Genomic DNA, 25515 nt, shown 5'->3' with positions numbered 1-25515 from the left:
GGTGAGGAGCAAAAAAATTAGAAAAGTTTCTTCTGCTGGTTTTTATTCATTCTTTTATTGAATAAATATTTTCCCTAACACATGGTTGGGTCTGCTTAGAAAAGCAATGTTATATAAGGCCAGGCTTCAGCCTGCAGGGGGTTTATCCTTAGTAAGTGGAGATGACCCATGCATACAAATTATAAGAACAGAAGATGGAAAGTGGTAAAACATAAAAAAACACAAGAAGCCACAGAGAAATGAAGAGTTTGCATCCAGCTGCGTGGTGTGGGAAGGGCACTGTGAAAGGCATGCATTGGATCTGAGCCCTGAAGGACCAGCAGGATTGAAGCTTCAAAAAAAAATGAGAGAAAGTAAAGAGCAGGAGCAAAGTCCCAAGGCCAGGAGAGTGCGGAACGCGTGAGAGCAGCGGTCAGTAATTCTCTTTGCTGGACCTGTTTGTGAAAGAGACGAATGAGAAATATCCCTGGGACGACTCGCTTGTGGAGGCTTGCAGATGGCAGACTAGAGGAGGCTGGACATAGTACATGCAATGCGAGCATTTGTTGTTGCTTTAGTTTGTTTGCATGGCGTGGAAGAAAGGGTGAGTAGTATTAGTAACTTGGCCAGCAAATTATGCTTCAGAATGTCAATCTTGACAACAGTGCCTCAAATGAGCTGGAGTGACAAGAGGTGGGAAACAAAATAAAATATAGACCAATATAAAAATAAAAATTAGCCAGCATATTAAGCTATGCAGTTTGATCACAATGTCTTATTTTTTATGAATGGTTATTTCAGTTCCAGTGATATCCCCAAGCACCCTTCTGCCTTGAGGTTTTGGCCCAATCTTCCAAAACCTCCATCCCTCAGGAGTTCCAGTAATCTGCTGAGTGCTCACACATGCCACTGTTGTGCACTGCACAACCCAACAGTATTCTGAGCACTGTTCTTCCACGCAGATGGCAAAACCATAATCCCCACTGAGCCCAGCATCCCCATGTGGCACTGTGTTAAGGGTTAGCACACCACGCCCAGTGCTGATGCCCACACTGTCAATTCCATCATCCCCCTGTGTTGGTAGAATTAACAATGTTACTAGCCACAGCAGGCACTCCAGCTGGCCTGGAGCACATCCTCACGCTGCTCTTGGTAGACCAGAAACCTGCTGATGCTGCAGGTGTCTGCTAGTGTGTAAGGTATTGTGTGCCCAGTACAAGCACTGCACGGATACACAGCTATCACCCAGCGTTGGGGCAGATGTTTGTAAAAGTCACTTCCCCAAAGTACTTCCTATGAGGCAAGAGAGATAATTACTTTCTTTTATACTATGCTGACTAGAGTAAGATCCCTCAGCAAAGTTTCTTAGGTTCCCAGAAGTAACAATCCTTTAAATTCATGCCCCATTTACAAATACACATACACATCTTACCCTGAGAATACATTAAAAGCTGCCAAGGGGTGGATGAAGCTGAGTTCCAGGACCAGCCACCTTGCCATTTCCAGCATCAACAATTCTTTCTCCCCGCAATGTGAACTCTCTCCCAGAGCCACTGTTACCTTTTCCTAAAATGTGACTTTCAACTGGGACCATCCAGCTCAAACATATCTCCCTCCCTCCCTCCCTCCCTCCCTTCCTTTCCTTCCTTCTTCCTTCCCCTCTCTCTCTTTCATCTTCAAGCAAGCCATAAAGAAGTGATGTCAACTTACAGTGACTGTGTCCTCACCGATGCCTCTCTGCTGAGTACCCTTGGTAAATTACCATCATCGTGCCTCATACTCTGTATCTCTGTTTCTTTCCCCACTGTCAGGTACTGCACCTATAACTTCCCTTGCACTTTCTCTTTAACGAAAGTACACAATTCGTTAGCTTACCTTGGGCACTTTCCTTTACAAGCCTTATGCTGAAGGAAGCAAACATAAAGTAAACAGAAGCTTTCCAAACCTCTGGGGGGATGTCCTTATTTGTAGACTATCTTACATAAATGTGCATGGGAATTTAGAAGCCCTAATTTCAAGTATGTAAAGTAAACAAAGTGAATTAAGTAATGCAACTTGTTTGGAGTATATTCAGATCTCCTCACGGACTCCTATCTACTTGAAAATATTTATTTTCTATGCTGCATACATTCTTTGTCCCGCCATGAGAAGTAGCCAGGCATATGAGAAGCACTATAGGTATCCTGTCCTTAAATCAGGATATCTTTAAGATGTGCATCTGTGGAATGCACATCTTAAAGAATTCTAATATTAGTAATAATGATGATAATTATTGTTTGTTCTAGTCACCTCATTCTCAATCTGCGAGGAACATCTAGACAAGTTTGGGAGAGCAGAGTGATACTAGCAGGGCCCAGGCGAAGAACTAAATGCCAACCCTACACTTGTATGACTCTAAGATTGACACCTCCTTAGAGACTTCTAACTTGTGGTAAAAGGTACACAACATGTACAGTTGTAATCATTGTAAGTGATTTGCCATTGTGATCATTTGTAAGTTCTGCAGCATTTAGTACATTCACATTTTGTGCATCTGTCACCACCATCCATCTCCAGAACTTTTACATCTTCCCAAACTGAAAGTCTACTTGTTAAACAATGACTCCCTGGCTTAGTCCACGGTGTGTCACTATAAAAAAAATCAGAGATTGGGTAATTTATAAAGAAAGGAGGTCTATTTAGGTCATATTCTACAGGCTGAGAAGTTCGAGGGCATGGCCCTGGCTCCTGGCAAGGGCTTTACTGCTGCTGCACAATGTGGCAGAGAAGGTCAAAGGGGAAATGGTTAAGTGTGAAAAGGACAAAACCTGAGAGGCATCCTAGAGTCGTAACAACCCATTCATGGAAAAAATCCATTCCTGGAACTTGCTACCACAAGTACAGCATCAAATCATTCTTAGGAAGTCCCTCCCATGACCCAAACACCTCCCACTAGGCTCCCCCTCCCAACACCAACACACACAGGATCACGTTTCAACATGAGGCCTGGTGGGAACAAACCAACCATATCCAACCATCGCGTTCCCCACTGCCTCCTCCCCCACCCCATGGCAAACACCATTCTTCTTTCTGCCTCTATGAATTTGACATTCTAGCTTTCTCATAGAAAAGGGATTATATTTGTCCTTTTATGACTGGTTTATTTCACTTAGCATAATGTCTTCAAATTTAATTCATGTGGTAGCATGTGTCAAAATTTTCTTCCTTTTTAATACCTATGTATAGGCTACATTTTATTTGTCTGTTCATCTATCAGTGGGCACTCGGGTAGCTTCCACCTTCAGGCTAATGTGAAGAATGCTGCTATAAACATGGGCGAACAAGTAGCTCTTCAATTCTCTGTTTCCAATTCTTTTTATTTTTTTGAGACAGAGTCTTGCTTTGTCGCCAGGCGCCAGGCTGGAGTGCAGTAGCGCAATCTCAGCTCACTGCAATCTCCGCCTCCTGGGTTCGAGCAATTCTCCTGCCTCAGCCTCCCGAGTAGCTGCGACTATGGGTGCACACCACCCATGCCCAGCTAAGTTTTGTATTTTTTTAGTGGAGACGGGGTTTCACCATGTTGGCCAGGATGGTCTCTATCTCTTGACCTCGTGATCCACCTGCCTCGGCCTCCCAAAGTGCTGGGATTACAGGAGCGAGCCACTGCGCCCAGCCCGTTTTCAGTTCTTTTGTGCATATACCCAGAGGTGGAATTGCTGGATCAGATGAATTCTATTTTAATTTTTGGGGAGAACCACCATATAGTTTTCCAAGGCAGATAGACCACCTTCCATTCCTACCAACAATGTACAAGCGTTCCAATTTCTCTAGGTCCTTACTAACACTTGTTATCTTGTCTGTTTCTTTAAAAAACAATAGTATCCATCCTACTGAGTATAAGGCAATATCTCACTGTCATTTTGATTTGCATTTCTTCTAGTTATTACTGATGGCAAACATTCTTTCATGCATTTGTTGGCTTTTTATGTATCTTCTCTGTAAAATGTCTATTCAAGTCCTTTGTTGATTTTTAACCGGGTTGAGTTGTTGTTGAGTTGCAGGAATGTTTTACATATTTTGGATATTAACCCCTTATTAGGGATATGATTAGAAATAATTGTTTCCCATTCCATGGACTGCCTTTTCGCACTGTTCATTGTGTCCTTTGATGCACAGAGATGGTCCCTTAAGTTTTACACCCTAGGGCCTCCTTTGCCTCACTTTACTACTGGCCCAGAATATAGCCCTTGTCTCTTCCACAAAACATTTAACAAACTTCAAGTGTTGAAATGATAGAGATCACACTTGGGTTTCTGAAAGTTTAATTAAGCACAGAATTTCATTCTTCCATCTGAATTTCTTTGACAACCTGGGATATCCAAATTTAAATGTTGTTTTTGAAGCATAACCTGGCCTATCCTAATTGTTACAAGAGATCAGCAGCTTCAAAGAAGACTTTCTGAGAACACTCCCATTGTGCCATCCCTCAGTGGAGATGGAAGCTTTTGAACTCTTGTCAAATATTACAGTGTGCCAGGCACCATTCTGTGTCTTTTACATGTGTTACCTCCTGCAATCCTTACGACAGCCTTAGAAGGCGTATGCTGTTTGGATCTTCACTTTACACGCAAGGCGATGGGGACAGAAAGGTTGATGAATTTGCTGGAGGTACCACAGCTACTAGGTGACAGAGCCAGGATTTGAATCATAGAAGTGCGGTTCCAGATTCTGCGCTCCTAACCAATGCTGAACTATAGCTGAGGCATCATCTTCTCCACATTTAATTTTTAAAAGTTATTTCAGACTTTGGCACCTTCCAGTGCAGTTGGTTTCCAGCAAACTGCATTTTTGGGCTTAGACATCATGGCTCTTCTTCTCCTAGCATTTCTTTTCCTTCTCTTGGCTTCCAGAAATGACTTACAGTCTAGCCTCACATGAGCAAGATCTGAGCCACCCTGCAAATCCATGCATTCCTGCTTTACACTCTATTTATGGCTGTATGCATGAGTGAAAATCAGGGCTGACAGTTAAATCCTAGGCATATTGTATTAGAGCAATAACGCTCTATCTCTGCTCCCTCATCCCAGCCAACTTGGAGAGCTAATGAAAAGCTGCACCTGATTCTTAGATCCAAAAAAGCAAACCCCACTTCTCTGGCTGACAGCCAGCAAAATGAAAGCCATATTAGCAGGTTCAATGTCCCAGCAGACCATACATCTCAGGGAAAGGGATCATTTATGTTCCCACATACTCCTTTTAGCTAATAATGTGTTCTATATTCCCTTTTATTTTTTTTTTTTTTGAGACAAAGTTTCACTCTTTTTGCCCAAGCTGGAGTGATGTGTTCTACGTTCTCTTTTTTTTTTTTTTTTTTTTTTTTGTGAGACAAAGTTCCACTCTTGTTGCCCAGACTGGAGTGATTCGGCTCACTGCAACCTCTGCCTCCCAGGTTCAAGTGATTCTCCTGCCTCAGCCTCCTGAGTATCTGGGATTACAGGCCTGAGCCACCATGTCCAGCTAACTTTTTGTATTTTTAGTAGAGATGACGTTTCGCCATGTTGACCAGGCTGGTCTTGAACTCCTGACCTCAGGTGATTCACCTGCCTCAAACTCCCAAAGTGCTGGGATTATAGGCCTGAGCCATGGTGCCCTGCCCTATGTTCTCTTATATGCTTTCCCCAATGTCGAATTTTAACAGATTAGGTAAAACAGCACAGCTCAGCTCATCAAACAGCATGTCTTATTGAATCAAGTTGATTTACCCAGAAAAGCCTCACTTCTGTAGGTTTGTAGGAATACTACGGCTGTTGACAAACATCCCTGATGACTTCTTTTCCCCTGCCTGGGTTCCAGTACCTCACTGATCCTGATGAGAAAATGGCTTGTTTTTCTCCTCCTGCTCTAATCACCATGACTTCTTGTTTCCTGCAGGATCCTATGGATCTACTTTGAGACGGGTACCTGGGTGTATCCTCTGCTTGCCAAACTCAGCCCTGTGGGGCTAGCAGCTTTCTTCTCTCTCAGCTACATCTTCATCGCCAGCATCTACCTACTCGGAGAGAAGCTCAACCACTGGAAATGGGGTCAGTGTATTTCTCTCTTAGCTACAGATGCTCTTCTTCTGTACCTGCCTCTCCACTTCACCTGGAAACAGAAAGAAAAACTAGCCTCAAACAGAAGCAGTGATGCTTACTGTCTTTGTTCAAAGGACTCAGACAGTCCTGCCAAGGCAGAGAAGAGGAGAGCATTGGGGGTGGGGCACTCCTTTAAAGGACCCCATTTAAGGGTCTCCCCTCTTCCTCCAAACAATGTGTCATTTAACTTTAAAGCTAAAAATAATCTTGTTTAAAAAGCCCAGGACCCAGAGAACAAGGTATTACCATCTCTAGCATGAATAAATAAAATCAGGGGTCTCTCTCTAACCCAAGTGAGGGCTCCGGGGACACAATCTGTGAAAATACCAAGGTTCCATTTTGAAGGAAGTGAGTCAGATGGTCCTCTCAGCTCCTCCCACCTCCTTCTACCTCCTCCCACCTCAGCAGTGCATTCCCCCATCATTAGGCTGCTCCCCAGCCTTCCATAAGGCATTTACCAGATAAAATCACATCCTAGACTTGAGATTGAAATTCTCATTCAAACAGAGTCTTTGGCAATGAGAACATGTCAGTAAGTTAAGCTTTCTCATTATAGGTGGGTAGAGTCCTGTCGCTTCTTCATAAGAAAAGAAAAATCATCTTAACTTAGTTACTTTTAAAATGGAAGATTTCCTTCTCCTTCCTGCTTCTTTCCTCTCCATCCCACCCCAGAATATTTTTTTGTTGTTGGAAAAGTAACTACCAGAAAGTCAGGCTGCAAAACACCCATGACTTTTTTCCCTACCCTAGGAGAAGCGCAGGAACTCTACCCTGATTCTGTATATAAGGAAGGCAAAAAGTCACACCCAATCCCCCACATCACTCGCCCACATGCCATTCTGTTCTATCAAAATAGAGGATGGCAGAAGTGCCATCTTCCGCCCAATCTATGAACTGGTGTGAAAACATAAGCCCAAGTATGCAAAAAACCTGACAGTTTCGGAAGGTTCAGTACCAGAGTGTGTTTCTGAGAGGAAGCTGAGACCCTGGAGAAATAAGCATGCAACTTGGATGTATCACATGTTTTCTACTCTTGGAGAATTTGACTGGTTTAAGAAACTCTCAAGGGCAAAATTCTCTTTGAAAGCAAACACTTGAAAAAATGGAATACTAAAAATTACTTCCCAATCAGGATTCCAAATCACAGAAAATTATCGCAAAAAAAAAAGTGTTGACATTTCAGATGCGTTGACATATAATTCTAACTAGTTTTGGCTCCTTGAAGTTCTGGATAAAGATTTCTGATACCTTCCCCAAATCTATATCTATATCTATCTATATCTATATCTATCTATCTATATATTTAAAGCTATAAGATATAAGAAGTACAGAGAAAAACTTGATTACTTAAAGATTAGAGAACAATAACTTTTAAAATCAATTGTATTGAGTTCAATAATGTAATTTTTAAATTGTTATTCTATGGTGAATTTTAAACATCCATTGAATTAAAAAACAAAATTATCATCATATTTATTATTATTGAAATTGCTATTCTCAACACAAAGTTCTTAAGAAGTCTCATTGTTTAAGTACTACATCCAATTTTTAACTATAATTAGGTCCCAATAACAGATAAGCCGGCATCAACATACGGACCCTCAATTACTTCACGCACATGCAAATTTTCATGTGAGTGCAAGAGACTATTGTAAATGACTGTGCTTATCTCTCAAGTTCTCTCTAGATTAACTTTTTAAAGAAGAGAATGGATAAAAGGTCCTATTTAGGCCGGGCGCGGTGGCTCAAGCCTGTAATCCCAGCACTTTGGGAGGCCGAGGCGGGTGGATCACGAGGTCAAGAGATCGAGATCATCCTGGTCAACATGGTGAAACCCCGTCTCTACTAATACAAAAAATTAGCTGGGCACGGTGGCGCGTGCCTGTAATCCCAGCTACTCAGGAGGCTGAGGCAGGAGAATTGCCTGAACCCAGGAGGCGGAGATTGCGGTGAGCCGAGATCGCGCCATTGCGCTCCAGCCTGGGTATCAAGAGCGAAACTCCGTCTCAAAAAAAAAAAAAAAAAAAAAAAAAAGGTCCTATTTAACATCAGAATAAGATCATAAATGTATTCAATCTTGAACAGATCTTTATTAATTATAGTTTAATGAAAATTAAACGAAAAATTCAATTAATTGAAGTTGCAATGCAGTGAACACTTTTACGTTGCTGAAAGCTAAACAATCTATGTGTATACATTTCCCCATGTCCTATTCTACTGAAAACACTTTAGGGCTTCCCCCAATTTACAGAACAATGTCCACACCCTTGGAATGACACACAAGGGCCTCTGTGACCCAGTCCCTGCCTTGGCTTTTGCTCTTCTATATTTGTGCCCCAGTGGCACCGAACTGCTGGTTTTCCCTCCACATTGATGTCATTTTTACCTCCGTGGGATTCTGTCTCTCCTGTCCTCCAGTCTTTGCCTGGTTCATACTCATTCATTTCAACACTTGCCTCTTCCAGGAAACCTTTCCTGGTCAGCCCAGGTTGGACTTCGTGTCCTTCCCAGTGCTTCCCCCTTTATCTCCCAATCACCAGCCTTCCCATTTCATCATGCCTGCTCTTTCACTACTGCTTTAGGGATTTATTTTTCCACTAGACCTCCGGTGTTTTATGGATGAGGCGTCTGTGTTGTTCATCTTAAAATCCTCTATTTCCATTAGCTTTCTTATTGCATCAATCAGGGTAGACAATAGGGTAGCCAAGGACTTTTTTTCCTGGTTGTAAAGTAGAACTTTTTGCAAAGGTGTTCTGGAGACAGCAGATAAAAAGTGACTCTGATGGCTGTAGCATATTGAGCAGGGAGTTTAAGGGGCATAGGACGGTGATGACGGGGTGTACCGGTTGGAAAGTTGTTGAAGACATGCACGTTAGGGCAGAAAGTATTAAACAGGGGAAAGCACTGGAATAGGAATCAAGAAACCCGGCGTACGTCCCTCATCTGGCCACAAACCAACTATGTATCCTATGGCGATGTGCTTCGATTCCTCAGTGATCAGACAGCCTCTAAATAGAGTAACCACCAAGCCCAGGTGGCCCGAGATGATCCCTGCCTATGGCTGTCTGTGCCAGTGTTCATCAGGTTTAATATTGTCTAGGCTTCAGCACTCAGTTGTCTGGTTCCCCTACCTGTGAGCCTCTCTCCAGATCTTCGGTTCTGGAAACTTACAGTCACGTATTCTGTCCTGCCAGAACTAAGCCTACGTTTTCTCTCCTTCCACAGCCTAAGCCCCCTTCAGTAACAGCAGAAATTCAAATGAACGCTTCAGGGAGGCAGTCGGGGACTGAGGTTAGAGGAAAAGTATGGTGCCAAACTGCCTCAGTTTCCATCTTGGCCCTGCCACTTGTACCTGTGAGACTGGGCAAGACACTGAAGGTCTCTGTGCCCCAGCTTTCTCTTGTCCCAGTGGAGACAATGCTGGTCGCCTCTTCCGGGGCTCACGGAGAACCTCAGATGACTTGCTGAGCATCTAGAGCCTACAGCAGAGCCTGGCATACAGAGTTAGTCACCACTGCTGTTCACCTTATTCCCCTCATTCTCCCCTTCAAGTTGATGCATAAATTACCAATTTCCCAGCTGAAAGTGATTAAAAGTAACAGCTACCTGACAGCAGATGGACAGAGATGATGCACATCCTCAGGAACTTACAGTGAAAAGGAGATCAGGCTAATGGGGGCTACAATTTGTTGGAATCTCTGATTCTGAAATCCTGAGACATAATAGGAATCTCTTCTTCCAGGGACCCGATTAGAAGTCACCAGTCAAGCACCAAGTGGTCAAGAATACTAGGCGAGGCCAGCCCACAGGCGGTGGCTTACGCCTGTAATCCCAGCACTTTGGGAGGCCAAGGTGGACAGATCATAAGGTCAAGAGATCGAGACCAGCCTGGCCAACATGGTGAAACCCCTTGTCTACTAAAAATACAAAAATTAGCTGGGCATGGGTGGTATGCGCCTGTAGTCCCAGCTACTCTGGAGGCTGAGGCAGGAGAATAGCTTGAACCTAGAGGCGGAGGTTGCAGTGAGCCACGATCGCACCATTGCACTCCAGCCTGGGAAACAAGAGCAAACCTCTATCTCAAAAAAAAAAAGATGATCTTGGGGAACCTGGAGACCTTGTTAAAATGTAGATTCTGGTTCAGTGGATCTGGGATGTGGTTTGAGATTCTGCTCTTCTAACACATACTCCAGACATACTGATGCTTCTGGGACGAGGACATCTCAGGACCCTGGACTTCTCCTAGTGTGGATAATTCTGTCTACATGCATTGTTGTGCAGTGTGGTGCTCTCCTGAGTGTGGTGCTGGACTGAGAAGGGTGTTGGTGGTGATGGTCAAAGTTGCTGAACATCTCCTCACTTTCTCCCTCCTCCTGTGCCACATCAGTGGGTGAATCTGGACAGGAGAGCAAGAAGGACCGCACTAAGAAATGATACCGGGAATCACATGTTAACTTGGAAAGTGTATGATGAGGTCCTCCCAGGGCACGCAGTTGCAGGGAACTAGATTTGAGCATCAGAGAGGCAAGTGCTGTCATGGCCCACAGAAAGGTCCTTTAATAACTCACTGAGCCTCAGAAAACTCTCATGAGGCCACAGGGCCACCCAGCCTGACGTGTCACCATTTCGCTCCCTGCCCTGTGCTAGACTTTCTGTGTCATGGGGCAGAGGGTTGGGCAAGCACACAGTTACTGGGACCAGTCATCCACCCTGAAAGATTCCATTTCTACTTTTTTGGAGGAGTTAGATGGAACGTTGACTTCAAACCATGGTAGAAGCAGGCGAGGGATGCCGTCTCTGGCAGGACATTGAGGGCTTGGCTCACCATGACCATGACCAAACATCCAGCATGCCCAGGCAGGTTCTCCTCCACATTGACTGGGGGCCAGAGGTGATCAGGGCATCATTAAAGGCTCCCTTCTCTGTCCCTTAAGTGCTTAATTTTCTTTTTTGTTTCTTAATGACTGATAGGACACAAGGATGCTGACACCAGGTCACAAGCCCCTCAGGAAGAGAAAACCCACAAAAGATATGGGGCACAGGAGGGGGATAAGCATCTCTAGGCCCAAATGGCAGGGCCTCTGCTATGAATCTTCAGCTTACCCAGGACCTGTGATCCGTCTCCCTATGCCCCTGAGGGACACATGCCAGGTGTCAGGCTGCCCTTTGTCAGGGCCCCCAAGACCACAGGTCCTTCTCATCCTAAGGACAGACCGTAAGCTGAAGATTCCAGTCTGGCCAAGCGGCACTGAGACTGTGTCTTGGACAAAATGACATTGAAGTCTTCTTTTAATATTATTTGCCATAGACCAGGTTTTTTATAAGGAGATTTTCTTGATGAAAGCTGCCTAGAGACCGTCTAGTTCACCTCCTTGTTTTATTCATGAAGGGATTAGATGAGGTTTGTCTTATTAACTCTGCTTATTCCATAACAAAAGAATTGTATCATGCGAGACTCCACAGGTACTTCTAAAGCATGGTCCCGTTGGGGTAGCGTTTAGTCAATAACAGAAATTTGTGTCCATTTTGCCTTTCTGGTCCTAACGTCATCTCCCTAAACTCAAAAACGGGCCCGCTCTGGGTTAGCATTCCTCCCTCTTCCTCAGCCTCTTTCCCACAGGAGTTTCTCCAGCCAGCCCTCACATCCTTCTCCTCCCTGGACTTCTGCAGCGTGGATGTAGGATTATCAGCGGCCAGACCTCATTTCCCTAATGCCCGCTATCCCCAGTCATCTGCCTTCTTGCCCTTTTCTGAGTCAGCCCACTGAAACCAGGCAAATGTTCTTCAGATTTTCAATTCCTCCTATTCGTTTTTTTTGGTTGTCGTATATAGGTGTAAATCTGTGGGAAGACTATATTTTGATTTATCCTGAGTTCTAACTATTGGAATAATAAGGTATATAATTATATATGGTATCCATGGTGGTGTTGATCGAAACAGTAATTTCTTTGCCATGCTGGCAGAAAACGTTCAGATCTTGCAAAGATGGAGGCTAGAATTCTTTGGAATCTCTGCTTCTGAAATCCTAAGACACAACTGGAATCTCTGCTTCCAGTGGCCCACTTGGAAGTCACCAGCCAAGCATATCAGGAAAAATATCAGGGCTGTAAAAATATTTCTAGCCCTTGGTACTATCTGACAGAGGATAAAGGAATAAAACAAGGCAGGGGTGAATCTAACTTCCTAGCTGCCAACTAGGATACTTTCAACTGGGAAAAATCCTCTCAATCAAGAAGGGATTTATAATAAACATAATTTTCCAGTTACAACTTGAAATCCATTTTGCGAATTTGGTTTGGGTAGGATATATGCTCTATTATTAAGTCAACAGTTTCCTTATTTCCAGCTATGCACTATAGAAATGTCATCAGCAGGTTGGGCACAGTGGCTCACATCTGTAATCTCCGCACTTTGGGAAGCCGAGGTGGGTGAATCACTTGAGCTCAGGAGTTCCAGAGCAGCCTGGCTAACATGGTGAAACCCTATCTCTACTAAAAATACAAAAAAAAAAAAAAAAAAAAAAAAAAGCTGGGTGTGGTGATGCACACCTATAGTTCCAGATACTTAAGGAGACTGAGGTGGAAGAATTTCTTGAACCCGGGAGGTGGACGTTGCAGTGAGCTGAGATCACACCACCGCATTCCAGCCTGGGTAACAGAGCAAGACCCTGTCTCAAAGAAAGAAAAAGAAAGCATGACCAGAGATAAATTTCAAAGGCTGAAAGAAGCCTAGAAACTGCTTAGCTCTGTGAGAATTTAGGACTAAGACCCCACTCGCATTCCCACCTGCTAGAAGCAAAAGGAAACACGATTTTTGCGATGTTCACGCCATGTGAGTCCCTACAGAACAAAATGAATGTGGGAGCACCACAGAGACCCATCTGGGGACGGTGCCTTCTCTAGCACATGGATGGGTATATGGGCATTTCCTAGTGTTCCTCCTAGCTACTTGGTTTTGGACAGAGGACTCTAATCCAGTGGAAGGAGCCACCTGCTCTCCACCCCTAGCAGAGCTTCACACCACCACTTCTGCTCCTGGGTGGTTTTTCTCCAAACCTTTGTGTTCTGTTCCTTCAACGGAGAAAGGAGTCTTCAGTCCTTGACACCTGGGTGGAAGGACTGAGGTTATGATGACAGTTAGGCTCGAGGGCCTGAAAATTGGTAAACAACATGTATGAAAGAAAGTTTTAGGAAACAATAATAAAAATAAAAATAAAAGCTTTAGGAACCCTCAGCGTGACTGCAGGAGGTAGAAATTTGAGAAGTTTATATTGTCCCTCTTGGATGTGAGCTGGTTATTTAATTGAAAAAGAATTCATTAAAGGCCCAGATACTCTACAGAAACAGGAGGGCACTGTGCTCGTACTTATAGACCTAATGTAGAGACTGCCTAACTAGGGAGGAGAGAATTCACATCAAACATGGAAAATAAGGCTAAGTGTGGTGGCTCTTGCCTGTACTCCTAGCACTATGGGAGGCTGAGATGGGAGGATCTCTTAAGGTGAGGCCAGGGGTTCAAGATCATCCTGAGCAACATAGTGAGACCCCGTATCTAATAAAAAAGTGGGAAAAAAAAAAAGAAAAGGAATAGCTGGGCATGGTGGTGTACACCTATAGTCCCAACTAGTCAGGAGACTGAAGTTGAAGAATTACTCCAGTCCAGGAGTTCAAGGCCGCAGTGAGCTGTGATTGTGCCACCATACACCAGCCTGGGCAACAGCATGAGAACTTGTCTCAGAAAAAAACAAAAACAAAACAGAAGAGAAAGAAGTAGACATACCAGTGAAAACAACATGAAGCCCATAAAGCTTGATAAACAGTAAGTCTTGGCTGAAGTGACTGGGGTAGTCTAGACTGACGAGGAGTAGATGAAGAAGAGAGAACTTTGACCTTGAACATTTTGCATGAGATGAATGCAAGGACAGCTGTGAGGACTGCGTGATCAAGAGGTGGCCATCCTAGGAAATCAGTGTGATTAAGGTGCCACAAACAGGACTTCAAGTCACCAGTCATGATAGCCTCTAAGAAGTGGAGTTCTAGCAGAATGGAATTAGTATAAATATCTAACGTTTACCGTTAAGGATAGAATTGACGAAGGTGGCAGGGTTTGAAGGGTGAACCATGGAATTAGGAGCACGGATTTGCTACAGGAATACCAAATCAGAATTACTGGGGCTCTAAGCTCTGGAACGGAGAAGACACTGAATTGAGAAAAGTTCTTAAAGTAGGATTGGTAGTATTTGGCAACAAGCACAAAGGATAATGAGCTAATGAAATTTCATAAATTGCAGAGCTTACACAAAGATTTATGATCATTAAATACGGAGTACCAACTTGTTGGCTGAATAGAAGTCATCCTACAAATCTAATGCTATAATTTCAGTAGAATAATGCCCCTCTAATGAGCTTACTAAAACCTCATCCATAGGCCAGTACTTTTCCACCAGACTGATGAATTCATTTGCTAAGAGGTCATAGAACGACCCAAATTAGGTGAACATCTACCCTTCTATTTCTTGTCTAATTTGATGTGGTCTCTTCATCTCCATCCGCAAAGTCTCAAAGTTTGCTGATGGATTGTGTGTAGCCTGCAAACACTCACTCAAAGCCATGGCGATACGCCTCCTCTTAGCTACGCAGAGCACCTGAAGGCTAATGGCGTCATGGGTGCCTGGCTAACTGTGAGCCCAGCACCGAGGGAGGAGGGCAGAGATGTTCTCTGCCCTTGTAGTCGTGGCAGCTGTTTGTCACAACTCCTTCAACTGTATCTTGTCACCTTGGGAAAAGCGTGTTCGACTTTCCACAGCCCCAAGTCAGGGTGAATCTCTACCCACAACAAAAATACCCACTAGGGAAAGCTGAAGCCTGAGGCCTCTCTCTGTTCTTGTTTGTACAGGTGACATGATGCAGCCATGGAAGAAGAGGAAGTGATTGCACACCATTTTCCAAGAACCAAGAAGGAAGAAAACACAAGAGATCTTTCTCATCTTTTTTTTTTTTTTCTGGCGGGGAGAGGTGGTGGAGCAACATAGGAAGGTAGGAGTGACAGGGAGTGATAATTAAATTTAATATGAGGGTCGTGAATGTAGCTTAACTTGAGAACTCTTGGTTTTATGAAAAGTTGACTACACATGCCAAAAACAACTCCTGCCGTCTCAGAATTAATTACCTTTGTCTGGCTTTCATGGAGGATGGTCTCTGGTTAAAATCTGGGCAAAGGCCGAAAAAAACCCACATAAACTTCGTGTTAGAGAACGTCTAGAGAGAGAGAAAGAAGAACTTAGAGTCATTTAAGCCCTTCAGTTTACAGAGGAGGATGCTGAGGATGTAGATAAGAAGTTACCTGTACAAGGCAAAAGGGTTACTTAGCGTCAGAACCAGGACAATGACTTCTATCTCCCAGACCTCCTAGCTACCAGTCCTGGGCCATTTTTTTTTTTTAATAATTCCAACTTCTCTTTAAAAAATAGGCATTTCAGTAAGCTGATTATTTTCATGGATTGCTCATCTATTTTTTTTCAATAATCTAAAAATGAAGGGAGGTGGCTGGTACTGAAGCTGTCTGTCTACTTGAGATAATAGCAAATTAATTGGAGTCAATGAGAAAGTGAGTTATAAAAAATACTGGGAAATGTGTTTCTCTTCTGAGCAAGCATTCAGGGCAGGTATAAACATCCAACATAGTGACATTGACAAAACCTCTTCCATTTGAACATTGATTAATTCATCAAATAAATTGTGTATTAATACATTCTACTTGCAGAAGAATCTGGATGGGAAGTGATATAATTATGAGGGCTGTTGAGACTGCTTTGCTACAAAGCACTTTTCTGAATTAGTGTGTGGTTTGACAAAGCTGATTTTCAGATGCTTAACAAGGATTCATAATCCCTGCTGTGATTCTCCTAGTGGTATTTTCCTGGCTTTTATTTGTGGGTACATTTTTTAAAGAACACAAATGGCAAATGTCTATTGGTAGGTAAACATATTTGAGTCTACTAGTATGTCACCAGGCTCATATGGGTTGGGGTGTGGACACGAAAGTAAACTGTACTTGGACTTCCTAAGCTAACATTTTATAGGAGAAACGTGGCAAAAAGGAGCAAGAGCGGTCTTGAAGGGTTACGGAAGAGGGAAGAATATCTCAGGGAGGAAGGCGGCCGAAGGGAAGACCAGGACAGGTACCAAGAAACCTGCTTCATCTCCACTCCTTTTTCTACTGCTCTGTTAATATAAGCCTCAAGTCTTTTCCGTATAGAGCTGGGAATACCACCTCTTTCCCCACACCTACTGCTGCCTTTTCACGGCTCCAAGCACCTGGTCTCAGCAGAAGGCCAGAAGCAGTTGCCACAGTGGAAATTCCCCAAATGCGAAGCCCTCAGGGGATCACCCAAATTTTCCACCCCTCAAAGGTGACTCGGGCTGCATAACTCCCAGTCATAGTAAGCTCTTGGTGGGGATGAGCCTGCAGGTTTCTATTTGTGGCTTTACTGGCCCTAAGACCAAATTAAACCCTGATTGCAGCATGCCTGGCCATCGTGCAATCTCTCTCCCAACACTAGAGCAACAAAACACTAACACACTGATTAAACATTTATTAAAAGGTATATGGTATTTGCAGATTACATAGCGCTATGGTAGGCCCTTAATAGAAAATGACAACTATAGAAACCACATGATGATACCAGCAATATTTGTATAGTGTCAAGTAATTTATCATCACTCTCACTTATTTTGGCCCACGGAAACTTTGTAAGTAGGAGATGAGTTACGTTCTCATTTTATAAATGAGCAAACTGAGTTTCTGATGGCGGCATGCTGGGAAATATTTAGCAAACACTCTCTGGGGGAAAAGATGTGAAGCTCTGATTGATAATGTGTGCCCATGTCCACCGTGTAAACACTCTCCCCCTGGCCTTTGTCAAGTCCTCGAGAGCCTGTGCAAACTGGCTCCAGCACACCTCTGCGTTCAGAGCGGGGAAATGCCAAGTCCAAGGTCACACAGATAGCTGAGTCCTGAGCCCACTTTCCTTCCTCTTTTTTATAGAGCAAAGCAGTACTGGGTCATCCAAAAACCTTTATTTAAAAAACAAAACAAAAAATGTGTCCACATCTTGCAGAGCTGGACAAAAGAAGGTGGTCAGGAGACCCCAAATTGGTGGAAACTATCCCCATGGCAGGAGGAGGAAGGACACCTCCACCACTACCCCAGAGACTGGCCTATACTCAAGCTTCTGTTCCGGTGTTGCTGTCTCACATTTGAAACCAATTTTGAATTTGGGTAGAAGACTTGTTGCCTAAACAATTCCTTAACCCCATCCTCTCCCCAGAAGGCTTCTACATTTCTTAAGCTATTTTCAGCTCCTCTGCACCTACTCACTTGCAATACTTGTCATAACAGGAAGCCAGTTTCATATACTGTAATCCCCAAACACATTGCACCCACACGTGGGGAGTGTGAGGGGCTGAGTGAGGAGCGAGGAGGCCAGGCCTTCCGGAAACCGGAGGGGCTGAGCACTGAGCCGGTCCCAAGGTGGGGCGTCCCCCTCCCAAGCCCAGGATCCAGGAACCAGAATCCACATCCAGGCATTCTTATTTTCCTTTCTCAAGCAGTTGCTGGTGACTTTTTTTTTTTTTTTTTAATAAAGCATTTGAGTAGGCAGCAAAGCCAGTCAGAACTGTTTATTTATAGCTGTGGATTTTCAATGCTGTATAAATTAGAAATCGTTGCTGAATGAGGCCCGCGCCCACTCACACACGCAGGGCCGCTATCTGTGAGTCCTTTCACAGGGTTTGACTGTACACAGTCTAAAATGGGAGAAAATGACATGCTCCGAGTCAAATGACGGAGTCACAGCTAAACGGCAAAGCAGAAAACCAGCAATTATTTTTCCTCAGCACAATATGGGGAATACGACAGGTGCAATTATCCAATATTATTTAACAGTACCGGTTTGTGGTGTAGGGAGAAAATAAAGGTTTCCGTGTCTTGGAAAGGAAAAAAAGAGAAAGAACCTGCCTCGCAGCTCCTGTTTCTGTGGATTAAGCTGGGTTATGTACATGGAAACTGGCCAGGATTCCAGAAGGGGAAGGAGGAACCACCTGGCTCCCTGGCCCTTCCTCCCAGGAGGCTCGCGAGCAGCAGGACCGCAGGGGGCTTCTAAGAAAAGGTGCCCCAGCCTTGGGACACTGTGGCCTGAACACCCTCTTCCCCAAGCAGTGGCTCCAGGTAAGACTGCGGGGAAGGCTGGGTTTGCTGAGCCCCTGTCCACTTAGAGAGAAACCTCCCTCCTGCTTTTGACTCTGTTTCCCTCCTTTGAACTACAATGAGGTCAAGGAGCACGTGATGAGAAGATGGTCCACAAGGAATAAATTCCAGTCCCTTAGCCAGCTCCCCTTCCCACATCCAGCACATTTTTATTCCTCCTCCCAAGCCTTTGCTTAAACCGTTCACACTCCCTGGAAAGACCCCTCTTCTTCTAGCTACTGTGGAATAAATAAGTCATCCTCCATGGCTTCAGACCTCGCTGGAGTGCCACTTCCCAGCTCTCCGAAAAAGCTTTTCCTTGCCCGTCCAGGGCACTGGGCCTGCTGCCTACTCTTAGCTCTGCAACAGCAGTTCACATCAGCTCTGCACACGATGCCATCGCTCTCTCCTTCACCTATCCCCCTTGGCTTCTGTTTCTGGAATGGTATGGAAATAATTAAAGTTGTATTCAAAAGTCTTACTGAGGACTACACACCAAGGCCTACAGCCGGGAACAGCCTTTCAGAGAGATCCTATGAGACTGCTCCAGCCCAAGCCTTCAGCCCACTGCTTATATAGAGGAAGTGGAGGTTCAGCACCTGCACAGTCACATCAAACTTGCTCAGAAGTTACATCACAGCAGAATCCCATCAAGCCTTGGGTGTAAGAATGCATCTGGTTGTAGATTATGGAGGCATAAACACTAACCCTTCAGTTCAAGGTTTCGTCTTCAAAGCATCTTTCCAAAGAGCTGCACATATCCACAGTTGGGGACTTTTGTGAAATTCAGCTGGCAAGCAGAAGTGAGCAAAAGGGGCTTCTCACATTCGCTCCTTTGTCTCACAACTGGAAAGAACAGAGGCTTCAGAACCCGACTAGATCTGAGTTCAGATTCTGACTCCATGGCTGGCTATCTGTATTGAACCTAGAGAAAATCAGTTACTTTTTAGAGAAAATTATTATTCATTTCTTTGTTTAAAAATGTGTAGCAACTTCAGCATGTGAGTAAGAGGACACAATCTATCCAGCAGGAACTTAAGTATGCCCTGCAGCCCGCCAAAGGAACACAAAGGAAGTAAGCATCCCTGGTTCCTTTAAGACCTTAGACATGCCAGATTTTATTCCAAGTTGCTACTGTCCTAACAGGGGCACTAGTCAGCCCCTTGGAGAGGGACTCACCCTGGACGAAAATAGTTTACTTCTCTGAGCCTTGGTCCCTTGTCTGAAAAGTTAGAGGATGATACCACCACAATTAAGATTATTGCAAGTAGTGGAGGCAAGTGCCTGGCACCCAAGATCTCCATCTGGTATAGTTTGGGTGTTTTCTCCTTGAAATCTCATGTTGAATCATGATCCCCAGTGTTGGAGGTGGGGCCTGATGGGAGGTGTTTGGGTCATGGGAGTGGATTTCTCATGAATGGTTTTATGCCATCTTCTTGGGGCTGGCCTCGCCATAGTGAGTTCTGGCGAGATCTGGTTGTCTAAAAGTGTGTGGACCTCCTCCCCATATCTCTCTTATTCCGTTCTCACTATGTAACGTGCCTGCTCCCCCTTCACCTTCTCCCATGATTGTAAGCTTCTGAAGCGTCCCCAGAAGCCCAGGAGATGCCAGCACCATTCTTCCTGTAAAGCCTGCAGAACTGTAAGCCAATCAAACCTCTCTCTCTCTCTATATATATATAAATTACCCAGCTTCAGGTACTTCTTTATAGCAATGCAAGAACGACCTAATTCACCATCCCACCTGCTTGATTGCAAACTCCTGGGACTAGGGGCTATGCCCATTTCTTTATATCTCCAACAAAGCCTCTGCACCATTAGAAAGTACTCAAAATACAGAAGGGCTTGAGAATTCCTTATAGCTTCTTAATCTTACAGGTATCATCACCAGTTATCTTCCACCCTAGGCTTCCCTCAGCATTAGAGTCATTGTTTCATTTCAGATACTCTCTCCGTCTTACACACCACAATCCTATTTACAGTGACGAGCAAATTATAGTTTCATGTGACCTACTAGTGGAATGAATATTGATAGAATAGGACACATAGCAGATATATTTGATGAAAAGAAGAAGGAGATGAGGAATGGCTTGGAGGATAAATGGCTTGCATGCAGGGGAACTCTAGAATGGACGATTAGATGCCCTGATAACTCGAAGGAGAGCCTATGTGCTACTAGGGTCTGAGTCAGGAAGACTGATCCTTAAACAGGAGGTGGGGGATGTTGAAGACAAACCTTGCTTACATCAGAATTCATTGTATGTTAGGAGCTTCTCACCCCTTCCTGACAGATGGCAAGTGCTTATCATGAAGACCTGGTCTAGTCTAACTATTACATCATTATCACCATGATGTCATCAGCCTCTTGCATGGTGTAGTTCTTCAGGGCCATGAAAAGGGCCTCTGTTCTCACTGCCACCCTAAATATCTTGCTAATGTACAAAAAAAAAAAACCTTTCACTAATAAAGCCTCCCTTTTCATATGGAGAGCCAGATTTAACATATAAATACTTCTGAGAGCAGTGACCTATGAAACTCATGCATGTTTAATTCTCAGTGAAGGATATTTGATGATTTGAAAGCATGTCTTAATAGAGGGAGGACGTGCTTGGCAGAGTGAAAATGAGGATATTGTTAGTAAAGAAACAGGTGCAGAAGGGTCAACTGTAGACTCCAAGGACCAACTTTGCCTAGTTCATAATTTTTCACCATGTGATTTGCCAAGAGATGCAGGTTATGAGTGTTCTGCACCCCTCCCTGAGAGAGCTACTTGATGGGTAGAGCACCCCCAAATGAAGCTGGTTCATGATTTTGGCAGCTGATAGGACAACTAAATTCTGCATGTCCTTGGAGGGGTGGACAGAGGGGACATAGCTGTGATGTGCCACTCTCTTTCCAGCCTTGATTATCTGGCTGGCACTACAGGAATTTAAACTTCCTTTTTTTTTTTTTTTTTTGAGACAGAGTCTCATCCTGTCACCCAGGCTGGAGTGCAATGATGTGATCTCGGCTCACTGCAACCTCCATCTCCCAGGTTCAGGTGATTCTCCTGCCTCACCCAAGTAGCTGGGATTACAAGTGCACACCACGACTAGCTAATTTTTTGTGTCTTTAGTAGAGACAGAGTTTCACCATGTTGGCCAGGCTGGTGGTCTTGAACTTCTAACCTCGAGATCTGCCTGCCTTGGCCTCCCAAAGTGCTGGGATTACAGGCACGAGCCACTGCGCCCAGCTTTTTTTGTTTTTGTTTTTTTTTAGCTAGAGTCTCACTCTGTCACCCAAGCTAGAGTGCAGTGGTATGATCTTGGCTCACTGCAACCTCTGCCTCCCAGGTTCAAGCAATTCTCATGCTTCAGCCTCCCAAGAGACTGGAATTACAGGCATGTGCCACCATGCCTAGATAATTTTTGTATTTTTAGTAGAGACAGGGTTTCACCATGTTGGCCAGACTGGTCTTGAACTTCTGGCCTCAAGCAATCTGCCCACCTCGGCCTGCCAAAGTGGTGGGATTACAGGCATAAGCCACCACGTCTGGCCTGTTTTCTGTCTTGAGAGAGTGGTGTTGGGTTGCCACAATGTTTTTTTCCTATAATTTAAATGTGTGTTTGTTGGTAGCATAAATTAATCTTTCTTAGACTCTTAGGTTCTGCATCCTTCAAATTTCAGCATCATCGTTTTTTTATTGTTGTTCAAACTACTGTGACTGCTCATGAGAGTGTGTGTGTGTGTGTGTGTGTGTGTGTGTGTGTTTCTGAAATTCCATGTAGATATTCAATGCCACTTTTTAATTTTCTTGAATTTATATTTGAGAGTTGGTGCCACTGTCATCAGGGTCCTACAATGATTCTGGAAACAGACGGATAACATGGATGGTATAACATGGATGGCTCCATGGGAGAAGCCTTGGGTAGTGGCATTTATCAAATTTCCTTCAAAATGCATGAGTATCACAGCTTTTACTACCTATGAGCTGTTGCCATGCTTAAGAAGAAAGAAGACAAAGAAAAAATGAGGATTCCTTTGGCTCCTGAAGAACCTCAAGCAGTGTTGAGCTCCTCCAAGATCTCTTTTTATCCAGACATCTGTCTTTCCAACCAGTCACAGAGATCCTGAAGTGTTGAAGAGAGGTGGATACTTATTAAGGGCATATTTTGTGTTTCTTTGAGGGCAAGAGTATGTCCTATTCACCACTGCATCCCCCACGCCGAGCACAGTACGTACTATATGGTCGACTTTAAATGCGTATGTGATGCTCAGATGGGTTTAAGTAACATGCTCAGTGTATGACAGTGGCATAGGAATTCAAATAAAGACCCATCTGACCCAAATGCCCAGAAAAGTTTCCAGTCCACCAACAGTACTCAAACTTTCTTGACTGATACCCTCAGAAACACATTTTACATCATAACCCAGTAGAAACACAATACACACACTCCCGTGAAAAGTTTCATGAACTCATACTTGCTCTTAATATGAGTGACATGCTCCTTTATTTTCTATGATAATCTTTCCTATTCCATTATTTAAAATATGTCATAACCATGAAGTTGATTTCTTTATCCAATAATAGTGTTTTTAAAAATAATGAATTTCTTAATTCAATAATAATAATACGGTTCAACTTAGTTCAGTAAGTTGGATATCACTCCACTCCACCACACTGTAGGATTTGTTCATTCATGATACAAATCATTATAAAGTGCCTACTAAGTGTATGTCCCTGGCCATATACATGCTGTGGCCTGAGGGTAGGGAAATGGTGGTCATCTCCCTGGCATTGGCAGGCTTGTGTTGGAGGCTTGCCTGCTTTCATCTTGCCACACCTTTGGAAAGCCAAGCCCGGCTTTCCCAGCTTCCTCTGTTAGCAGCTGCTCTGCTAGACTCAGCTCCTCTGAGATGCTAACAGGAAGAAGAACAAGATCCCTTCCACCATAAGAGCTTAGAAACCTTCCGCTGAGGCTTAAGTCTGGCCTGAGCAAATATATTTGGTTACACTTTAGGGATTTGTTTTCACTCAACACTAAATTTTATTAAGATTCTAGTAATGAAGTTAGATGACGTAGAGTTAGGGAAATATGTACTGTATGACTTTTACAATACCTTGCCAGGAATCTGGTACATGATTCTGAAGACTCCCAATCTAGACATGTTTTATTCCTTATGAAAATTTTTCTAACTACATTCTAAAATGCACTCATGTTGTCATTTTATATGTATGCATTAATTCAACTTTGCCAACTTTTTTTTTTTTGAGACGGAGTGTTGCTCTTGATGCCCAGGCTGGAGTGCAATGGCGCAATCTCAGTTCACTGCAACCTCTGCCTCCCGGGTTCAAGTGATTCTCCTGTCTCAGCCTTCTGAGTAGCTGGGATTACAGGCATGTGCTACCATGCCCAGCTAATTTTGTATTTTTAGCAGAGATGGGGTTTTATCATGTTGATCAGGCTGGTCTTGAACTGATCTCAGATGATCCACCCACCTCAGCCTCCCAAAGTGTTGGGATTACAGGCGTGAGCTACCGCGCCTGGCAACTTTGCAAATTTTTTAAAATCATCTGGTTAAATAAAATTCTCTATCTTGGAAAATAGATTGCAGCATCACTGCCAGTATTTTTTCCCTTCCAGACTCATCCTGATAAAAAATCACGACGTTTTATTACCCTCACATATCACCAAACTAAGAGGAAGAGGCCGGAAGAACTGCTGGACACCAATTCATAGTTTCCCCACTCTGCAGTGTGGATTCTTTGTGATCCTCAAATCAAGGGAAAGGAAAGAACCTTTCCAAAATGTCCTTCCAATTCACAGACAAACATCTCTAAGTCCACTTGGGAACCGTTTTAGACCCCAAGCATGGAGGACAGGGACTATTTGCATGACTATATACACAATGACAAAGGGAAACTTACCTGTTCATTCTAGTGGGCTTAACGAAAATGCCACAGCTGCATGAATCGTGGTTATGTGGTTGCTTATTGGGGATGGGATTGAAAGCGTACCTTCAAGGGGGATCCCCAAGATGAGAGCCAAGAAGATGCTAAGCTATTTGTGCACGAGGTGCTTGTGAGATAGAGATCAAAGGGTAGACAGCCACTCTTCCCTGGTTGGTAAGCGGAGGTACCCAAGAGGGCACTCTTTGGTGTTAACTCACTGCGTCTCACCTTGTTCCTTCCTAAACTCAACCCCTGTCATTTCACTGTATCCCTCACACAGTCACTCTTGAAAGACCCTCCAAGGGCCAGTGGCCTTTGCTCCTAGCACAGAGATCATCACACTAGACTGCTTACCTAGCATCTAAATAATCCCAATTCTCTCTCTTTTTTTTTAACTGCCCACCTGCAACTGTCTTGATCAAGTTATTCCCAATTCTCATTTAGCTAAAACTTCATTATTACTAAATTTAATTATATTTGCAATATAAATTTATTTTAGTTACAATAACCTAAAAGTAGTATAGTTACTATTATAATCTGTTTTAGTTTCCTGGAGCTACTATTGCCATGTATCACAAACTAGGTGACTTAAAAATAATAGAAATGTATTCTCTCACAGTTCTACTGGCTGGCAGTCTGAAATCAAGGCGTCAGCAGTACTCTGCTTCCTTTGAAGCCTCTGAGGAAGACTCTTTCTTGCTGGTGGCGCCCACTAATCCTTGGCTTGTGGCCACATTACTCCAATATCTGCCTCTTTCCACACACAGCATTCTTCCTTCTGTGTCTCTGCACCTCTTACCTTACAGAGAATCTGGAATCTGTGTTCAGATCTCCCTGTCCTTTCTGGTGTAAGGACGCTAGTCATGGATTTAGAGTCTACTGAACGTCTAGGAGAATTTATTTCAGTATCCTAAACTCATCACGTCTGCAAAGATCTTATTTCCAAATAAGGTAACATTCTGAGGTTTTAAGGTGGACATACATATTGGGGGTGAAAGGAGTGAGACCATATTCAACCCAATGCATTATCCCTATTTGACAAATGAAGGGATTGAGATGCTAAATTTCAGCTTTTAACTCTTCTCACGTCTCTTTCCTGGCTCAAGGAGTTACCAGTAATTTATACCATCTATTGAGTGCCCATCACAGGACAGGCATTTGTAATTCATTATCTCTAGGCCTGACCAAGCTCAGAGAGACAGGCATCATTCTCTCAACATTAAGGATAAAGAAACGAAGCTCAGC

General features: G+C 43.7%; 1 protein-coding gene and 1 non-coding gene across 2 annotated transcripts in view; one reads left to right on the top strand and one right to left on the bottom strand.

Moving 5' to 3' along the window:
• Positions 1–15842, top strand: part of ADTRP (androgen dependent TFPI regulating protein) — a 59575-nt gene extending 43733 nt beyond the window's left edge. Inside the window, exons 5-6 of the mRNA XM_012440360.2 lie at positions 5890–6041; positions 14988–15842. Of these exons, the coding sequence (XP_012295783.1) occupies positions 5890–6041; positions 14988–15022 (187 nt within the window). The 3' untranslated portion in view covers positions 15023–15842. The remainder of the gene's footprint in view (positions 1–5889; positions 6042–14987) is intronic.
• A 3540-nt stretch (positions 15843–19382) lies between these two features.
• Positions 19383–19524, bottom strand: LOC135269344 (small nucleolar RNA SNORA67). The gene has a single exon (XR_010337646.1). It is a non-coding gene; the product is annotated as a small nucleolar RNA SNORA67 (small nucleolar RNA).
• Between the last annotated feature and the right edge of the window lie 5991 nt (positions 19525–25515).

The sequence above is a fragment of the Aotus nancymaae genome, unplaced genomic scaffold (assembly GCF_030222135.1).
Source record: "Aotus nancymaae isolate 86718 unplaced genomic scaffold, 86718_ANA_hifiasm-v0.15.2.pri h1tg000051l, whole genome shotgun sequence".
Classification (NCBI taxonomy): Eukaryota; Metazoa; Chordata; class Mammalia; order Primates; family Aotidae; genus Aotus; species Aotus nancymaae.
Note: the sequence above shows the minus strand (reverse complement) of the source record. Positions and strands in the feature narration are given on the sequence as shown.